A 13,868-nucleotide genomic window follows, 5' to 3' on the forward strand; every position below is an offset into this window, starting at 1 on the left:
AAACTTGTTAGTGACTACCAGTACTGAGCAGAGGCAATAAGCCAAACATGCTCCTAGGCCATAGTTGGCTACCTCCACATTCATTTCTGAAGGTTGGTAGGTGTTTTTTTTTTTTTTTTAATTCTCTAGGAAGATTGCTTGACTTCACCTCTTTTTCACTATCTCTTCATGTTACTTCCATAAAACCCTTTGCTGTCAGCTGCATACAGTGTTGGACCTTACACAAGAAGCCATACACCTTTCTTAACATGGGAAGAGGAAACCATGAGTACAGCCCTTGTCATATCAGGAGAAGAGCTTCCCTTGGAAGCTCCTATCATAACACAGGCTGTCTTCCTTGTGTGACATACCTGTTTGTTCTCTAGCTCTGTCCTTTGGGTCCCCTTCTTCCACTAGTAACAATATGTCTGCATTCTCAGAACTAGGCAACTCCTAGAGCTGGGTCCCATGATCACATTTGGATAAAATTGTATTCCATGAATCCAGGTTAGTAACCCCTCTCTGGAGTAGTCTGCTTCCAAAAACATTTCCCATGCTGCATTTACTCGCAGAAGTAAGGATCATTTTGTGCTAGCTTTTTTTTAGACATAAGGATCTTTTTTTAAAAAAAAATGTATTTAGTACAGGGTCTTACTACGCAGCTCGTACTCATAGTGATCCTCGTTTTCAGTCTCCCAAATAGTGGGATTATAGGCACACACTACCATGTCCAGTCCCAGTCACCATCTCAGCGTGCCATGGGGGTGGGGGCCGGCACAGCATGCCGGAGAGTGAACCGTGGTCCCTGTGTCTGCCTAAGCAGGCACTTTAATTCCCTGAGCTATCTGGCCAGCCCAGTGCCATAAGGATCTTGAGAAAACAAACTGTCTTTCCAGTTCTTTGTGTTTTAGGGACATAATTCATTATCATATTCTTCACCGTCCACGCAAGACAGATGTTTTCTATTTTATAAACAAGTAAACTGAGACATGGAGTGTTTGAAGCACTGTGAAAATTCTGTGAAATCACACAGCTCATATACTATAGGCAGGATTTGGACCTAGTCCATGTCCCCAATTCCTGTGTGTAGTAATGCCCTTTAATGTTTTCTTCCCATGAATTTAAAATTTATGTTGATATATTTCAGGCTATAACCCATGCTGAGGAAGAACAGCTCTTCAAGAGCAGCTCTGTTTTCTATTCTAAGCAGTTTTATTTAATAGTGTAAACAGTGGAGAGTCTCATGGTTTTTAAACCAAGGAGCAAATGAGATTTTTTAGGAATACAGCACAGGTGAAAATGGGTTAGAGAAGATAGGACATAGGGTTTGAGTAACTGAAAGAGTCACAAATTAGGACAAGAGATGAAGAGAGGAGGACCAAGGGATTCAAAAATAAAAGCCTCAGGGATCCATGTAGAGAGATTTCAAAGCTGATTCAATGAAAAAAATCCAAGGAAGGAAGACAAGATAATGTGATGACAGCAATGGCAGTAGTAGTCCTGTGAGAGCAGTTCTAGACTTTTTAGAACTTGTTGCTTTAAGCATGTCATTAGTATACTTGTGTGGTCCCTCTGCCATTTTCAGGTGGCCTTAAGTCTGAGTGGTAAGGGACTTGCTTTTAGTGGGCACTGCCCTGTGGGGGATGCTGTTGGCTGTGGAAGAACACCATGCTGAGAGAAAAGAGGCTGAAGATGTGTGTGAGTAGCCATGAGGTGTGCATGTCCAACAGCACAGGAAAGTTTCTTGGAAATAGTGAGACTTGCGCCAGGTGCCAAGAGATGGTGGACACAGCCCCTTGGCCTTGTGAAATGAAATGTCTCTACTCTAAGTCAACTTTGTAATTGTTCTTTAGTTTTAGTGCACATATGAAATGACTCATAAATATAAAATTAGGTTGAAGGGATCCTGTTAATTATAGCCTACTTACTAACTACATAGAATGTATCCAGCTTCTGTCTACTAGAGTTACCATGCTGCAGAGCAGAGAAAAAATGTGAAATAAGCACATTTGTGTTGTATAATCTGAAAAGATAATCTTAATTTAAATAATATTTAATAACATTTAATAATTCAAATATTGTTTAAATAATTTGAAATTTAAATTAATCTAAACATTACAATGATTTGAAATATTAAACATTGAATTTAAATTAATTAAATATTGAATTTGTAAATTTAAATATTAAACTATTTGAATAATAATATTAAATAATATTTTAATTTTCTTTTTAAAAATCATTTATTTATTTGATGCAGGGTCTTGCTATGCAGCACAGACTCATAGTGATCCTGTCTCAACCTCCCCAGTGCTGGGATTACAGGCATGTGCCACGATGCCTGGCCTTGGTACCTGGCATGGTGCTCCCAAACACCAGCAAGGCATGCAGTACCAGGGATTGAACCCAGATCCTTAAGCTCTCCAGGCAGGAGCTTAGACTGCTGAGCTGTCTCTCTAGCCCTTTTAAGTGCAATTTTCAAAACTTTCATTAGACACATAACAGAGGTGAACTTTATATTCTAATGTAAATTAGCAAAATTTCAATGTCTCATAGAAGTCACATTTTTATTAAGTACTTTGCATAAAAGCATTTATAAGAATTACCTATTTCATTTGGAAACTTGAATTTCCTGACTATGCTATTTAATGTAATCTAGTATTTTAAGTCAATTTTATTTATTTATTTATTTATTTATTTTTGTATTTTAGGGAAGGGTACACAAGATGTCCAGGGTCTGACTACTAGATCTGACTCATACTGATCCTCCTGTTTACAGCCTCCCAACAGCTGGGATTACAGGCGCGCACCATCACGCCTAGTCTCAATTGCTGTCTCAGTGCACCCCAGGGGCAGGGCTGGGGCAGCAGGCTGGGGGATAAAACCCTGGCTCCTGCATCTGCTTGCAGGCATTTTAATCTGCTGAGCTGTTTGGCCGGCCCTTTAAGTTAATTTTAAGTAATTTTAAATAAATCTTTTTAATGAAAATGCCAGAAACTATTAGTTTCTTTTCTACTCACATTTATGAAATTGAGAAGGCATCTATTCATTGCTTATGACCATAGACATTTTAAGGGGCTGGTGTAGAGCTTTGTAAAACTTACAGAACTGACAGGTATCCCCAGTAATAGCCACTGTTTGAAATTTATAAAACTGCAATATATTACATTGTGGTTATAATAGCCTTTATGAAAACAATCCCTTTATAATATGAAATGTAGACTTTCTTTTTACTTTTAATATTTTCAGTTCAGGGTCTTAAACTCAAGGTATTTACATTGAACTAACACCCTCTGTTCCCCCAAGCACTTTTATTTTTATGTTTAAACAGACCTTCCTAGGGCCAGGGAGATAGCTCAGTAGAATAAGCACTTGCCTGGCAAGCAGAAGGACCTGAGTTCAATCCCCGGTTCTGCCAAAAAAAAAAAAAGGAACAGACCTTCCTTTTAAAGGTCATTTTATGTTCTAGTGGTTGTAAATCAGTGCTTTTTCATTTCTTTTTGTTTGTTTTTAGTTTTTTCACTTTGAATACAAATCCTAACCATGAGGTCAGTAGGTATTTTCAGTATCATGTGTCGTAAAGAAAATAGAAATTAGTATTATATGTGTGTTTTGTGGCCATATAAAAAGACTAGCTTCCATTCCATTTGATTGGTGAGCCATTGTGCATGTTCATTAGTTCATCATATCAGCATTTGCTGTTAAATCAGTGATCAGTCATTGTATGCTGAAGCCCCAAGTGAAGACAGGATTCGAGCACAACATATTGCCGCACCTTATATTCATGTTCATAGGGAGGTTAAACTTTACTGTGTGGCTTTAATTCTGTGAAACAGGGTAGGCTAGTCTGTGCATCTGTTATACATGTTTGTGTAAATTGTGTGTGATGGGGGCCTGCCCCTTAGCTCACTTCTTTAAGTGGCTGCTTCAACAAAGCAGTCAGGCTCAGGTTGCTGTGGTTCGATCCCCACAACTCAAGATAGCCAAACCTCCCTGAGGTCATTCGGTGCCAAAAATAAATAAATAAATAAATAAATAAATAAATAAATATAAATTAAAAAATAAATTGCGTGTGATATATGCCACATGGCCCAACTTTCCTGGCAGTCCAGGTAAACAACTCTTTTTATGATTCTGCCATGGTCTGATGAGGAGCAAACATTAAATTAGCACAGCCTGATGCTCTCTTTGAGCTCAACTAAGGAAACTGTCTTCTTTCACAAACTTCCTGTCATTTCAAGTAATATGAATGTATGCAAAGGGTTAAGTACATTGGGAGCATTTTACTTCAACTAAAAATATTTCAGTTTTCAAAATAGGTTTTCATAAACTGATAGACACCTTAATTCAAGATTTGTTGATGTCTTTCTGAGACAGTGCTATGTATTTTAATTATGAAGTCAGTGACTCAATTTTCTAGTGTTATGCCTGCCTCTTTCAGAAGAGACAAAAGTTGTAGCTGCACTAAACAACAGGTGTAAGTTACAGGGAAGAGCCTAAACCAGTGGTGGTGAACCTTTCGGCTTTCAGTGATAAATAGCCTGCTCCCAACAGCACCACATGCCACAGTTTCACCACCACTGACCTAGACGTTTTTCGTATAAGTAGAGCTCTACCCATTGTTAAAGGTTGTTAAAGGGGGAGCTTTACTACTAGGAAGAAAACTTCTTGTTGTTGCTGTCAAGATGGAAGCAGTAGCGAAGGACATTCTGCAGGTGCTTTTTATCTCATAGCACACTGTTCCTACTGCACAGGAGTCTGAAGAGCAACATCAGGAGTGTAAAGCAGCGTGGCCTTTTTTATGTTATCTGAATTAACTGGCAGTGTTGCTTTTATTTTAGGAACTCTTACCCAGAATGAGATGATATTTAAGCGTCTCCATCTCGGCACTGTTTCATACGGAACTGACACAATGGATGAGATCCAGACCCACCTCCTCAATTCTTACTCACAGGTATGTGAGTTTTCCTCTGAATGTGCTCTTCTCTCCAGAGCATGAAGCACTTAAATTAAACTGAATATGTTATGTGCTAATTTGTAAATTAATAATCCTCTTTGATTATCTTAGCTTTCACTATTATATACCTGTCATCAGTTCTAAGTCAAGCAGGTCTGAATAAACATTTCTATGTTAGTGTAATTATAAAAGGTATCATGGGCCTAAATTGTTTGTTCATACTGTTTTTTATTTTTTAGTGAATAATTTGTAAAACTTTATTGTTAACAATAAATTCAGTTCAATACTTAGCAGTATGTTTTCTAATGCCTCTTTTTTCTGATTAAATATTAATAAAAATCTTTTGCAATAAGCAAAAAATAGATGCCATAATACAATGAGCCATCATAAACCTGTCACTTAACTTCGATAATTATTATCAATGTATGGCTGACTTCTTTTTATCTATAGTCATTCTTTTTTTATTTTGAAGTGAAGCTCAAATATTTTATTTTATATTTTATTTTAAAATATTTCTATGTGTAGTCCATCCCTGGCTCAGGGCTCATTCTCCAATTCTGTATTCTTGATGTTAGTCATGTTAGAGCCTTTGTGTTTGCATTTACTATGTTTATTGAGGGTTTATGTAGCACTGGCTCCATGTAACTTTTATATCTCATTCATTTGGATTTCTACCTACATAAAAGGTATTGATTTAATATAATTAAACCTAGAAATTCAGGGGAATTCATTTTAAATGCCAGATGCAAGACTGTACTTTGTGTCAGAAATTGTTACTTTTTCAAGCTGATTTTCTATGTGCTCATTGATTTTCTTTGAATACTATACAGGAGGCCATGTCATATAGGGTAAAGCCCCAATATTCAAAGGTATAAATGGCTCACCTGGGTGATCATAGCTCAGGTCTCAGAGGGCCATACCTCTGATGTCAGCTGCAGAGCTAGTTATTTACACTAGTTTGCATTAGACAGGATTTAGCATAGACAAGACTAAGTTGCACTTTCCCGTTGTAGTTTTTTACACTTTACAGAATTTAAGCATAGGACTCAGTTATCAGTAATGAGTTTAATTTTTGAAAAACTTCTCTTTTTCTATAATTGTTTCTAGTCTAGCATATACATTACTAAGATGTGAAAACATAGATGTATATTTATTGTATGAAATTATATATACACACACACACACACACACACACACACACAAGACCAAATGTTTAATCCTTTGGATATAATTTATTTGGGTACAGGTATTTTGTAATCCATATTTATTATTTTCAGTTACCTTTATTTTCATTATCTTTTGTGATGGAGATCAAACCTAGGGCCTTACCCATTTTAGGCAAGTACTGAACCACTGAGCAATATCCCCAGGTATGTCACTTCCTGTTTGGGTTCTATTTTATTTACTATGATGACAGTAGTCTAGTAGGTTCACTGTAACACAGATCTTTTATAACCTGATTATATATTCCCACTGGAAGCATTTGGTGATAGGGGGCATAGTCTTTAATGGGATTTGTGTGAAATTAAATTATGTAAGCATCAGTAAGCATAACATAATTCAAAAGGAGAAAGTGTCTGAGCTTCTCTGCTGTAGGAGTGGTGGCAAAGTGAGCTGAGTCCAGATGCAGGGCTGCTGGACTGGTGAGAACAGCCCTAGCCTAGCAGTGTGATTTGATGGGTACAGGACTTATGGTTCAGTGGCGCTATACACCCAATGCAAACACCAGACCTTAATTTCAAAGGATTATCCTGAAGTCTCTAAAATTACAAAGTGTGGGCTACTCCTGTTAGGGTCAGAGCAATGTTAGGAAATAAATAACTGAAATCACCACTTTAGAAGTTGTGGTTCATTCACACATAGCCTAGTTTGATGAAAGCCAAACATTCAAAGGGTACAGTGAGCAGCTGCTGTATCATAACATGATTTTGAGATAGGACTGGGCCATTTTCCTCTGAAGGCACACCCACTAATGTGTATAATTACTGTTAGCTAGAAATTTGACTAATTCACAGCCTATTGCAAGGAAAGAGTCTTAAAATTTTTATCATGCTTTTAGCTTTATCCTATTTTATTTACAGCATGTTTCCATAAAACTGAAAGCCATTGTGAACATACCATTCCATTTTGTTAACTTGCTCTGTTTTTAGAAGAAAAGAATAAACAAATTATTGAGGACTTAGAAAATCAAAGTTATAGTTGAAGTGACTAAACTCAAAGGAGACTGCCAGGTGTTAAGTATGATAGCAAATATTTTGATGTATTTGTCAACCTGAAAATATCAGAACATTTTATTTGATTTGACAGAGAATCAAATCAAACCAAACCACATTTTATATTCCTTGCATTTTATCATAGCTTATAAAATAATGTAGATTGATCATTCCTGGATCTACCACCTACTTCTCTGATCTCTAATTTTTATGACATTCCCTGCTTTAAAGATGCATCCTCAAGCAAGTGGAAGCAACTCCAGTTCAACACCACCAAGAAGAGCCCAATCTTTAGCTCCCAAAGTTAGGAAAAGTGTCAGCAGTCGGATCCATGAAGCAGTGAAAGCCATTGCTCTTTGTCATAATGTGACCCCTGTGTATGAGGCTCGGGCTGGCATCACGGGGGAAACTGAGTTTGCAGAAGCAGACCAAGACTTCAGTGACGAGAACCGCACCTACCAGGCATCCAGCCCTGATGAGGTGAGTCACACATCCTTGAAGAATCTGATTTCAGGGCTGGCAACATAGCTTAGCTGACTAAGCACCTGCTTTGGCAAGCACAGGGACCAGGGTTTAATCCTCCCTGGTCCCACATTCTATGCTAGCTCTGCCCCTGGGGCATGCTGAGCCAGCAACCGAGTAGAGTCCTGGCGTAATATCACATGTCTGTAATCTCAGTGCTGGGGATGCTGAAAACAGGAGGATCACTACAAGTCTGAGCTGTGTAGTGAGACCCTGTACAAAATACATAAATGGTGGGGAAAGAAAAAAAAAAGAAATCTGGTTTTATAATTTACTTTTCAGACTACAAAGCTGTGGTCTCTGTGCTTTTCACTTTGGCTCAGTGGACTTCTTTGCTAGTGCACTGAATGAAGGGACTGTGTCCCATCCAGACTTCTGGAGCAAGCTCTACCTGAAGGTCCAAAACCTTCTGTTTTTTCTAGCCCTCTGGCATCTCTCGGGTATGAACCTTTTGTCCTAGTATGTCAGTATTTTAAAAAACACCTCAAAATAGTCAACAGAAAAGAAAAATGAGTTTTGCAGATTTTATAAATTAACTTGTGACAGAGACAGGTTTTAATAAAGCTGTTGAAACTTCGGACTATTGTGTATTATACTATTTAATTTCATCTCACCAAATGAATCACAAGATTTGCATGTCAAAATTCTAGTTATCTTGTTAGAATTTAAATATAACATCTATCTGAAAAGAGAATTAAGGTTGTAAGTAATTTCAAAATCTACATAAAGGGCATAATCTTAAATGTGGTAAGTTTATCATTTCTAACTGTATATTATTTCTTCATATCCAGAGTGGTAAAATTCATTATTAATTTTTCCATTTCCTATGTGGTTGTAGCATATTTTGTATGCAGTTTTGTTGTTGTTGTTGTTTTGGTTTTTTTTTTGGTACTGGGGACCAAATTTAGAACCTTGAACTTGCCAGACAGACACTTTATGTCTCTGAGCTATCTCCCCAGCCCTGTATGCAGTTTTGAACACACTGTCTCTTCATAGTTCTTATAATGTGATCAAACTGGCTTCTTTAAGTACCTTATAAAACTGGGTTATAGTAGTTAAGTAATTAGAGAAAAGTGCCTCCAATCAGAGTAAAAAGAAAAATTTCTTATCTCATATCTTAAATTAAGGAGTTTGTTAGTACAGCCAGCAAGTCTACTGAAAAAGAAGAAAAGTCTTTTTGCTGTGAAGCATCAGTCAAGAAATATGGTGTATTCTCATTAGATGACAACTGCCATATGGGCAGGAAGTACAGGTGCTAGAAAGGTGAGCTAGAGTTGTACCCCTACACTCCCTGGTGGGTACCTGAAAAGGGTAGCCTGGAGAAAACTGGGAGTGCCACAGGCATTTAAAAAAGTAACCATCGCAGGGGCTGGCACATTGAGATGATTGAGAATGGGCATGGTGGCACACACCTGTAATCCCAGTGCTTGGAAGGCTGAAAAACAGGAAGGATCCTTACAAGTCTGATCTGTGTAGTGAGACCCTGTAGATCCTATACTAAATACATTTAAAAAAAGAGTCCCCATATAGCCCAACAAGTTTGGGCTATGAATATACTCAAAAGAAATGAGAACATATACTCACACAAAAACTTGTAGATACATATTCGTAGCATTATGACTAACAGGTAAAAATAACCCAAGTGTCTACCAACAGATAAATAAGACATGTGTTATGCTCATGGTGCATGGTGGAATATTATTCACTGACAAAAAGGAGTCAGGCACTGACACATGCTACAGTGTGATGAGTGAACCTAGAGCCTGGTATGCTCTGTGAAAGAAGCTTGTGACAAGGGCCACATGTTACGTGATTGCATTTATATGAAATGTCTAGCACAGAATCCATGGGGATGCAAAGAAGATTAGTGATTGCCAGTTACAGAGATGTAGCAAAGAGTATAAGAGTTTTTTTTCTGGAGGAGAAAAAGTTTAAGTTCATTGTCATGAGGGTTACAGAATATAAATATACTAAAATCCATTAAATTTAAATGAATGAATTGTAGGTTCTGTGGTCAAGTATAATATAAAATCTGGAGCACTCTAAAAACATCCTTATAGAATACTGTGGGACAGTCCTGCTTCAAGGTTGTATATGGTGAGATTTTTGGACTTATGTGCAAACATGAGAAGCATAGAATTCTTTATCCTATTGTTAAAATATAATCTAATTTTTAAATGTTCTTTATCATATTATGTAGGGACTTAAGGTTCAACATATCAATACTTGATGAAAAATACCTGTTCCTTATTATGCCTAAGATGTTTGAAATGTAGTGAAATAGTGAGGTTAAGCTTGATAACGTAAATCGTTTGATAATAACAATAAGCTTGTCTTCTGGATGGTTAACAACCTAAGTTTGCAGACCAAAATTAGAGAAAAAGGAGGGCTACAAGGAAAGCCAATATTTTGGCCCTACCCTTCTAAGGTCAATTAAGACTCAGGACATATGAGAACTTGTACTGTAACGTCAAGTACCTCGGTAGTGTCCCAGATTTTCTGATCAAGAAGTTTATGGGGCCAAAGAGGAAATTGATCGATGACGTGGAGTGTGCCTAAGGAGAGTCACATGAGGAGAAGACACTCTCTCAGGCTTTCACAGAGAGCACATTGGCCAAGCAATGGCCGTGACTCATCCACATGGCTGCACTGACAAAGGTTCTACAATCTGAGGTACAGGATCTCAGGATAAATCCTGAGGGCATTTCACTGACCTTCTCAAACCAAAAAGCTACAACTCTTGTTGCATAGGTTCTGCTTTACCTTGGTCTTAACCATCCAGTAGAAAAGTATGAAGATGAAATATAGGAAGTAAAGCCATGTTGTTATGTTGAGCTGTGGGGGACTCACGTCAATAATTTCTGACATTGCCAATTAAACAGAAGACCCAATGCTATTATGGGCTACTGTACTCTTTTAGAATATTTTGCTGAGTTTACACACCTATAATATTCAACAACGGAACTTAAAAAAAAATTGGGGTATAACTATAAATGTCCATTTTGTATCTGTGTATTAAAGTGGTTGGGATAGATATATAGTTGCATTCTCTTAATGAATAGAATGATTTTTTCTAATGGTGTTTGTAAGTAGGATCACAAGTCTGCATCTTGTACAGCAATTAACCACTAAGAAGAATATATGCAGTGTATTATTTGTTGAAACTATACTTTCGATTTGATTTGAAAGTGTCTCATTGCTATATGTTTATCAATAAAACTTTGAAAAGAAAAAAAAAATAAAAATATCCTTATATTCCTGATAAAAATATGTAAGTTACAGCTGTGAGTTTATTAGCATGTTAGGTAATTACTAGAACAAATTTAGAGCCCCAGGAAGAGAGAAGGGAGTAGATAAGTGTGTTTTCAGAAAATAGGAACTCTGCTCTCTGTGGATGCATGAGAATGGGAAACAGCTTTTATTTTTCAGTTACCCAAGAGCACACTTCTAGAAGCAGAATTATTCCCTTTTATATCCGTCTTTCTCTCCATATATATCTATATATGTATTAATTTTATTGAGAAAGAAATAGCGTTGAGACAGTTTCAAAACAAGTAGGACAGTTATGATAATTAATACATTGCATATTATTGTCTTCTTAGTAGTTATTCATACTACAATTTGATACCTGGTCTAAACACTTTTAGAATAAATTTTTCTTCTCATTGAACTGAAAGTAGCTATGTGTCTATCTTAACTATTTTGTATATACAGATATATTTTTTTCACTACAAAATGGTCCATTTATATCACTTTTGTCAGAGATGGGTATTATTATTTTTTTTATTTTTTTAACTTTTTTCCCCATTCTGTAGGGATTTAAGGTTTAGCATATCAATGATTGATGGAAAATACCTGTTCCATGTTATATCTAAAGCATTTAATATTCAGACAGATGGTGATATTAAGCTCAACTGCCTATCTTATAGGGCAATAATATCGTTAAGCTTCTCTTCAGGAAGGTTAACAACCTAAGTTTGCAGACCAGAAAATTAGAGAAAAAGAAGGGCTACAAGAATAGCCAACATTTTGGCCCTAGCCCTTCAAGGTCAGTGAGGACTCAGGACTTAAGAGAACCCATACTGTAACATCCTGTAACTCAGTGGTGTCCCAGATTTTCTGATCAAGGAAATTATGGGGCCACAGAGGAAAGTGATCCCTTTTTTAAGATTAGGAAAAACCAGCCACATCTCCTTTTCCATGAAAGTTGGTTGTAACTGTCTTGATACATGTTGAGCTACCAAGGAGATATGTAGTATATTCTTGTACAGACTAGGAACCTCTTTCCTAAGGACAGATTTTCTTGTTAGCAAGGTTCTTAGTCCTGTCTACACATCAGGTAGACTGCTAGCCTCTTTCTTTTTTTTCTTATTTGCTTATCCACAGATCTTAGCGGTAGCTGGCACTTCCCCATTCTGAAAATCCAGAACTCTCACTTACAATGGAAAACCACCTAGTCCTATAAATTTTTCACTTGGCTTTATTTTGAGGATGAAGCAGGAGGATTAAAATCCTCCTTAATTTTGAGGACTAACATGTTATTCACTGGCCCACATGTGAGACTATATTACCTTTTTCCACTGGTGATTAAGTTCTTGGACACTTTCAGAGTTGTTAATTCATCAGCCCTCCTTATCTTGTCCAGTGGTCATAAAGGCATATGTATGAGCTCAGTTACTTTTTTCTGACATTATGATGATAAGGACAATGAAAGAAACTGTACAAGCAAATCTGTGATTATTTTTCCCTGGTACTGGGAATCAAACTCAGGACCTGTGTTTGCCAGACAGGCACTGTGCCACTGAGCTATATCCCTAGCCCTGTGATAATTTATAAACTAAGTTACTGGTAATTTTTAAAGTTTATTTTTAAACTTTAGTTACACATTTCCCTTCTTTCTTTAAGATACTATTTTACTCTAACCAAAATAAACCAATGTAGACATTATGTCATATGTAACTATGTTAAAACATAAAGCTTGTTGAAAAAACAGGTTAGAGATTTTTTTTTAATTGAGAAGCTCAAAACATTTAATTATTTACTTCTCCTAAGACTCACAATATCAAAGATCTGCTTTTCTTTCTTTCGAGTCCACTGCCTTTCTGTTCTCCGTGTAGTCTATAGCAGGACACTGTCTCATTGCCACATGTGGGGTAGCCTTCATGCTTTCCTTTCCTTCACCTCATTGTCCAGTCCCACCTACAACTACATTTAAGCCTGCAACTCTAATAACTCATCCCATTATAGCCCTCCTTTGAATACTGCTTTTGGGGAGCCTTTTACATTTGGGCCCACAAGGCCTTCTTATTACCTGAAGCCTAATCCATATGCCTACAGCTCATTTCTAGTGTTTACCAAATGTAATCCACTTGAATGCCCATACAACCCTCAGAGCCCTGCTATACTATCTGAAATGTTTTCCCTGACTTATGAACAACCACTAATGGTGGGCATGTCTGTATTAGATGGCACCTCCTGTGGATTTTCTAAATGTTGTTATATTACTATCTGACGTTTTGCACTATGCTGTCTTTTATAGTGAGACTTTCTTAGTCAACAAAAAAGATGAACAAATATGAGGAAGCACCTGTAACTCCACATCAACTAAGCACAAAACCACCGCCTTGGTTGTTGGCTGCTAAGTGTCCTATTTAGGACACTTTTCAGGGCTTATCATTAGCTCAGTGTCCTTGGGTTCCCTTGGTTTCTGTGATATCCCAGTTGGGGTTTCCATATGTCCTCCTATCACTTACACTGTAGGTGTTTTGGAGAGTAACTATGCCCCTGTTGTATTCATTCATGACCTTGCTTGAAGTATTAGCTCACTACAATGGGCTCAAACTGTGTGGCAAATAGACTACTGGTCATTTAGAGATAGGGAAGTAAGCATATGGTTATCTGAAAACCTTCTTGTAGGAAGGGTGGGCCATAAACCATATCACTTGAAGCCAAATAGTAGCTAATCCCTGTAATTCAAAAAGGCTTCCTCCAAAGATCAGAAAGCCTTTGTGTCCTTGGTCCATTTTGAAACTTTGATGAATTTAAGTTCTTTCTTCAAATCACATTCCCATTCTCTGGTTTCATAAAACCCAGGCACAGTCTATGGAAATTGGAATAAGTTGAGCTGTCAGTGATTTTCAAGACATTCCAGGATAGAAAGAGAAGGGAGATATGGAAAAGTGAGGTCCATCCTTTGCTAA

At 37.2% G+C, this 13,868-nt stretch overlaps 1 protein-coding gene across 7 annotated transcripts in view; it reads left to right on the top strand.

Annotated features, from left to right (window-relative positions):
* Atp9b (ATPase phospholipid transporting 9B (putative)) overlaps positions 1-13,868 on the top strand; it is a 449,279-nt gene that overhangs the window by 327,392 nt on the left and 108,019 nt on the right. For all 7 annotated transcript variants that reach the window (XM_023700057.1, XM_023700058.1, XM_023700059.1 and 4 more), the window contains exons 14-15: positions 4,818-4,930; positions 7,378-7,626. In XM_023700057.1, coding sequence (XP_023555825.1) covers positions 4,818-4,930; positions 7,378-7,626 — 362 coding nt within the window. The remainder of the gene's footprint in view (positions 1-4,817; positions 4,931-7,377; positions 7,627-13,868) is intronic.

Source organism: Octodon degus, unplaced genomic scaffold, assembly GCF_000260255.1.
Source record: "Octodon degus isolate 3935 unplaced genomic scaffold, OctDeg1.0 scaffold00120, whole genome shotgun sequence".
NCBI lineage: Eukaryota > Metazoa > Chordata > Mammalia > Rodentia > Octodontidae > Octodon > Octodon degus.